This window comes from Callospermophilus lateralis, chromosome 2, assembly GCF_048772815.1.
Source record: "Callospermophilus lateralis isolate mCalLat2 chromosome 2, mCalLat2.hap1, whole genome shotgun sequence".
NCBI lineage: Eukaryota > Metazoa > Chordata > Mammalia > Rodentia > Sciuridae > Callospermophilus > Callospermophilus lateralis.
This window is the reverse complement of record NC_135306.1, coordinates 35,475,707-35,482,390: the sequence shown is the minus strand read 5'-3', so window position 1 is coordinate 35,482,390 and position 6,684 is coordinate 35,475,707. Positions and strand designations below refer to the sequence as shown.

The 6,684-nt window shown below is 36.1% G+C and overlaps 1 protein-coding gene and 1 non-coding gene across 9 annotated transcripts in view; one reads left to right on the top strand and one right to left on the bottom strand.

The window, feature by feature from the left end:
- Positions 1-557: 557 nt before the first annotated feature.
- Positions 558-6,684, top strand: part of Melk (maternal embryonic leucine zipper kinase) — an 81,020-nt gene continuing 74,893 nt past the window's right edge. For 5 of the 8 annotated variants that reach the window (XM_076843283.2, XM_076843280.2, XM_076843282.2 and 2 more), the window contains exons 1-3: positions 558-625; positions 1,848-1,933; positions 5,605-5,721. In XM_076843283.2, the coding sequence (XP_076699398.2) occupies positions 568-625; positions 1,848-1,933; positions 5,605-5,721 (261 nt within the window). In that variant the 5' untranslated portion in view covers positions 558-567. The remainder of the gene's footprint in view (positions 626-1,847; positions 1,934-5,604; positions 5,722-6,684) is intronic. The other 3 variants (XM_076843285.2, XM_076843279.2, XM_076843284.2) reach the window with 2 other exon arrangements.
- Positions 4,591-4,692, bottom strand: LOC143393182 (U6 spliceosomal RNA). The gene has a single exon (XR_013090498.1). It is a non-coding gene; the product is annotated as a U6 spliceosomal RNA (small nuclear RNA).

Below are 6,684 nucleotides of genomic sequence, written 5' to 3'. Positions count from 1 at the left end.
AGGCATGTGCCACTGTGCTGGGTTCATATTTAAATCTTTTTTTTTTTTTTTTGGTACCAGGGATAGAATCCACTAAATCATATCCCCAACCCTTTTTTTTATTTTATTTAGAGACAGAGTCTTGCTAACTAAGTTGCTGAGTCTTATTTTTTTTTTTTTTAAACATAAACCAGTAGTGGTCATTTATTATAATATTAAATATTATATACTGTACATAATTGTACATGCTGTACTTTTTTCTTTTTTTTCCTAATGCTGGCTTTTGAATTCACAGTCCTCCTGCTTCAGCCTTCTGAGTCACTGGGATTACAGATGTGGGCCAATGTGCCTGGCTTATGTTTAAGTCTTCATTTGGAATTGATTTGTATGTGTGGTGTCAGATTGGAATTCAGGATAGTTTTCCCCCTATGGCTAATTGTTTTTTTTCAGTATTAATTTTATACCTAAGTCATTTATATTTCAAACTCAAGTGGAAGAGATAAACTGGCTCTATTTCCTTTATTGATCATGTGGTATTTCTGTCTTACAGGTTCTTTTTGTCATTTTGAAAACATTTCCAGGTGGACTATGAAAGATTATGATGAACTTCTCAAATACTATGAATTATATGAAACTATTGGAACAGGTAATTGCTATTTTTTTTTTTTCTTGGAGGCAGAGGATAGATCAACTATTTGAGAGTATAGTCTTTTGAGTCTTTTTAGTCTAACTTATGCTGTATTAAAATTTTCTACCCAAGAAAAAGTGGAGCAAGGGTAGAGGAAAGTAGTAGAAGGGCTTTATATTTGCAAGGACTTTGACTTGTATCCTAAGTAAGTCATTGGTTTAAAAAAAAAAAAAAAAAAAAAAGAGGGAAAGAAAGAAAAAGAAAAAATAAGTCATTGGAGAGTTTTGAGCCAAGGAGTGGTCTGACCTTTGTTTTCAGTGGGTCACTCTGCTTGATGGTGAAAAGATTGTGGGGGAGAGGGAAAGGGCAAAGGTAGAGAGAAGTTAGGAAGCTATTGTAATAATTCAGGTAAGTGACTCTGGCAATGATGGTGATTTAGGTGAGGATTCTAGTGACGGTGATGAGTTAGTTATTGAAGTATAACATGGTAAAACATGCAAAGTGCACTGATCTTGATGGGTTGATCAAATATATATATTTATTTATGTTCACTCAGGTAAGAGAGACCATTTCTAGTCAGTACCTGCTTTTCCCCCATGTAAACATTAATATTTTTTCCTCCACAGTAAACCAGTGGGATTTGTTGATGTTTTGGCTATGGGGTATTATAAAAGAGAGGAAATAAGGATGGTTCCAGGGTTTTGGGCCTAAGAGCACCTGGGAAAATGAAGTTGCTTCTTACTGAAATGGTAAAGAATTTGGAACAGGCTACCAGAAGCTTCTTTTTGGAAGTGTTAATTTGAAGATTGAGAAATCTAAGGAGAAACATTTATTCTGCTTTTGACCCAGTTTTAAAGCATAAATGCTTATCCTCAGAATTTTAAAACTGAGTGGAAGTTTTATATAATTTGTCTTTGGTCTCAGCAACTTTATATTATGTTCTAGCAATGTTAATTATAAAACAGTTGTAGCTGGATGCAATCGCAGATGCCTGTAATCCCAGTGACTTGGGAGGCTGAGGCAGGAGGATCACTAGTTCAAAGTCAGCCTCAGCAAAATCGAGGCACTAAGCAGCTTAGTGAGACCCTATCTCTACATAAAATACAAAATAGGGCTAGGGATATGGCTCAATGGTGGAGTGCCCCTGAATTTAATCCTTGGTACAAAAAAAAAAAAAGTGAACCGGTATTTCTGCTTGAGTCCTTGTTTATCTCTTTGTCATAAATTTTCCTATGCATAGGTGGCTTTGCAAAGGTCAAGCTTGCCTGCCATATCCTCACTGGAGAGATGGTAGCTATAAAAATCATGGATAAAAATGCACTAGGGGTAAGTTTAAAATTGTTTTTTTAATATTCTCCTTGTAGAGCAGTTTTATGATTAAAACCTGAATATCCTAATTACTATTCTTAGAATAATATTTTTATGCCTTTAAAAAATATATAGAGATCTGTGGTTTTAAAGTAGTCTGGGTGGGTGGGAGGGTTACTTTTAATGTAGGGCGTTTGAACTCTGTAACATTCATTTTTTTTGGTGGTTGTTTCATAGTCTTTTTTTTTTTTTTTTTTTTGATGGCACTAGGGATCAAACCCAGGTCCTTGTGCATTTGAGGCAGACACTCTACCAACTGAACTATATCCACAGCCCTGTTTCATAGTCTTGGAGGAGTTTCTGAGTATTAATATCTCCAATTTTTACCCTTTCACAATACTCTCACTAATGTTGATATATTTTGTAGTATAGATAAGTAGATAGATAAGTCTTAGATCCCAGCTTTTTATTCAAAGTGACTTTAGAAGTTATCTAATGAATCCTTTTCTTAATCAGTCTTTTTTTCCTTTCTGAGAATGCTTCCAGGTTTGAGTTGTTCATTACCTACTAAAATAGCCCATTCAATTTGTGGTTTTGGCTATAATATATATAAAATTATTATTATTTTTATATTGAAGTAAAACCTGTTTCTATTGATGGTCCTTTTTGAGCCTTCTATGCCTTTCTAGTGTTTGAAGTTGTTAGGAGTCTTCATTTTCTAATTCTCTCTACCATTCTTCATGTGGTTTGTTTCTGGACTTAATTTTTGTTTCTAGTCTTTTCCTGAGAGTTAGTGAACTCTAACTAGTCTCTCAGTATATACCTGTGGCTTGCCCTTCCTTCCTTCCTTCCTTCCTTCCTTCCTTCCTTCCTTCCTTCCTTCTATTGGGGATTGAACCAGGGGTGCTCCACCACTGAGCTATATCCCCAGACCTCTTTATTATTTATTTTGAGACAAGGTCTGGCTAAGTTGTGCAGGCTGGCTTCAAACTTGGAATCCTTCTGGCCTTAGCCTCCCAAGATGCTGGCTCTTTCTTCTTTTGAGGATCAATTTTGAAAATTAAGTTTTTTCTCTGACTAAAATCTTTTAAGTATTAGAAAAGAAATTTCTAATTTCAGACTAGCTGGGCATGGTGTTGCATGCCTATAATCTTAGCAATTTAGGAGTCTAAGGTAGGAAGACCACAAGTTGAAGGCCAGCCTGGGCAACTTAGTGAGACCCTGTCTCAAAATAGAATAAAAAGGGTTTAGGTATGTATCTTAGTGGTAAAGTGCTTGCCTACCAGGTGCAAGGCCCTGGGTTCCATCCTGGTACTCCCCCCCCCCAAAAAAAAAAAAAAAAGTTAAAGAAAAATGACTTTTTCTTTTGGATTGAGTTAGTATTATAATTATTCATAGTTTACAGTTTAGTAAACAGGATAAAGATTTTAAGCCTTGCATGTACTAAGCAAGCACTGAGCTATGTCCCCAGTCCTTTTTAGATTTTATTTTGAGACAGGGTCTCACTAAGTTGCCCAGGCTGGCCTTGAACTTGTAACTCTTCTGCCTCAGCCTATAGGCATATACCCCGTTTGCCCAGCTGTAACATGCTCTTAATTATGAAACATAAAAAATATTTTTTAAATGTTTTCTTATTGTTGGAATGAGACAGGGTTTAGCATTCATTAATCATTACCTTATTTTTTATTATTAAGGATATAAGCCATGATTAACATACATAAATAAGTCACAGGAAACTAAGGAGTTTTGGTGTAGAAATGTGATTTAATTCTTTGAATTCTCTTCAAGATATATGTTAAAAAATCTGACAATTATTATTTTTCTTTTTTTAAATTCTCATTTATTATACATAATGGCAGAATACAGTTTATTTCATATTACACATATAGAGTACAATTTTTCAAGATACTGGTTGTACACAAAGTATTTTCATACCATTCGTGTCTTATACATGTACTTAGGTTAGTGATGTCTAACTCATTCCATTACCATTCCTATCCTCTTATCCCCTCCTTTCTCCTTCCTCTCCTTTGCCCCATCTAAAGTTCCTCCATTCCTCTCATGCTCCTCCTCCAATTGCCATTATGGGTTAGCATCCTCATATCAAAGAAAACATTTGGCCTTTTATTTTTTGGGATTGGCTTGCTTCACTTAGCATTATATTCTCCAGCTTCATCTATTTACCTGCAGATGCCATGATTTTATTTTATTTTAATGCTGAGTAATGTTCCAGATAATTTATTTTTAATAATCTATTGAACAATAATTCAGTCTTCAATCTTTGTTTTTTTTAGTTCTCAATACTATATTCATTAATCTAATAAAAGAACATTAAAACCCATTTTTCTTGGGCTTTTAAACATTGATTACAAATTTAATTAATTCTCTCGAGCAATTTAGATTTTAGTGTGTCTCTCTCTCTCTCTCTCTCTCTCTCTCTCTCTCTCTCTCTCTCTCTCGTACAAGGGATTGAACCCAGGGGCGCTTAACCGCTGAGCCACATCCCCAGCCCTTTTTCATATTTTATTTAGAGACAGGGTCTTGTCTAGTTTCTAAGGGCCTCACTAAGTTGCTGAAGCTGGCTTTGAATTTGCACTCCTCCTGACTCAGCCTCCCAAACTGCTGGGATTACAAGCATGCACCACTGTGCCCTGCTTGCAATTGATTTTTTTTTTTTTAATATGGAAAGCTTCATGAATTAGTGTGTCATCCTTGTGCATGGGCCATGCTAATTTTCTTTGCACCAATTTTAGTATATGTGCTGCCGAAGCAAGCACTTGTAATTGATTCTTGATCAAGACCTGTTGTCTGGTTACATAATTCTAGATAATTGAATCTTGAGCCCTTGATGATTAGCTTGAGTCCATTTTTTGGGGGGTGGGTACTGGGAATTGAATTCAGAGGCACTTGACCACCGAGGCACATCCCCAACCCTATTTTGTATTTAGAGACAGGGTTGTGTTTTTTAGTGCCTCACCATTGCTGAGGCTGGCTTTGACCTTATAATCCTCCTGCTTCAGCCTCCCAAACCTCTGGGATTACAGGTGTGTGCACCATGCCTGGCACTTGAGTCCATTTTTATAATAAGGTTTTACTTGTTATTTCATGGGATTTCTAGGTTTCTGTCTTTTCAAACATTTCAAACATTTCAGCTTGGCTTATCTTTCTCCCTAGTTTTATTTTTTTTGGATTGAACCTACATGTGCAACAACCCCATCCCATTTGAGATAGGATCTTGCTAAATGACTGAGACTGGCCTCAAACTTGCAATCTTCCTGCCTCAGCCTCCCAAGTTCCTGGGATTATAGGCCTGCACCACTGAGTGTGGCTCTTGATTGGCATTTTTTTGTTGTTGTTGTTGTTGTTGGTACTGGGTATTTAACCCAGGGGCTCACCGTTGAGCCACATCCCCAGCCTTTTTTGTTTTTTAGTTTTAGAGAGGGTCTCGTTAAGTTGCTTAGAGCCTCACTAAGTTGCTGAGGCTGGTCTTGAGCTTGCAAACCTCCTGTTTCAGCCTCCCATGTCATTGGGATTAGAGGTATATGCCACCATGCCTGACCTTTCTGTTTTTGAACAGTTTGTTTTAGGGCTTTTGATAGTTTTTCTGTATAGTATTGAAGCTGCTGGTGTGGATACTAGGAACATTTTCTATTAAATTATTGCTCATTTGAAATGATGTTTTGTCACAGAGTGATTTGCCCCGGGTCAAAACAGAGATTGATGCCTTGAAGAATTTGAGACATCAGCATATATGTCAACTCTATCATGTGTTGGAAACAGCCAACAAAATATTCATAGTTCTTGAGGTTAGTAGTATGTTCCAGAGACCTAAAACTTTTGGTCACTTTATCAATAGTTGAGAGAAAATTGTTTCACCTAAAAGATTAAAATAAATGTTAAATGGTTTGCCTGTTTGAGTTCTGTCTCTAGTAATTTAGATAATTAAAGTAGACATATATAACAAATTTATGGTATATGTACTCTCTCTAATATACCCCTAATGAGGTCGTTTAGATTATTGGATAAAATACGCTAGAATTTGGTCCCAAAGGGAAGGATCCATTTCAGTTCTATATGGTATATTGATTTCCTAGGTCTAATAAATATCTACAAACCTGGTGGCCTAAGACAGTAAAAATTTGTCTTAGGGTTCTGGAGGATTGAGTTCCTCCCAAATCAAGACATGGGCAAGATTGTTTTTTTCTGGAGGTTCTTTCCTGATTCCTGGCAATTTTTGGTGTTCTGTGGCTTATGGATACACCAAACCACTCCATTCTGCCTTCATTTCCAAATGGTCTTTTCTCTTTTGTGTGTCAGTGTGTCTCCAAATTTCCCTCTCATAGGAACCCAAGTCATTGGATTAAGGCTCACTCTAATTTAGTATGACTTCCTCTTAATTGGGTTATTTTTTACAAATAACTTTACAAATGAGGTCACATTCATAGGTCCCACATTAGGGCTTGAGCATATCTTTTTTTTGGGGGGGGGCAGTTTAATTCACAACATATAGAGTTTCCAGTCTATGTGTTATGCAAACTAAATTCTTTCAAGTTTTAAGTTGCCCTTTGTGGCATTAAACATAGTTTTGAGAACTTGGGTCATTCATCTCTTATTTTCCTTAGTTTTAGCCAAAGAATGTGTAGCTACATACTGTTTTTACAGATTAATGCTGTTTTAAATACATTTTAAAATTTGTGTTGAAAGTTTTGGACCTAGAGCTATTTACTTTACTATAGATCTACCCATATGGTCTGCTATAGTGATTTTAA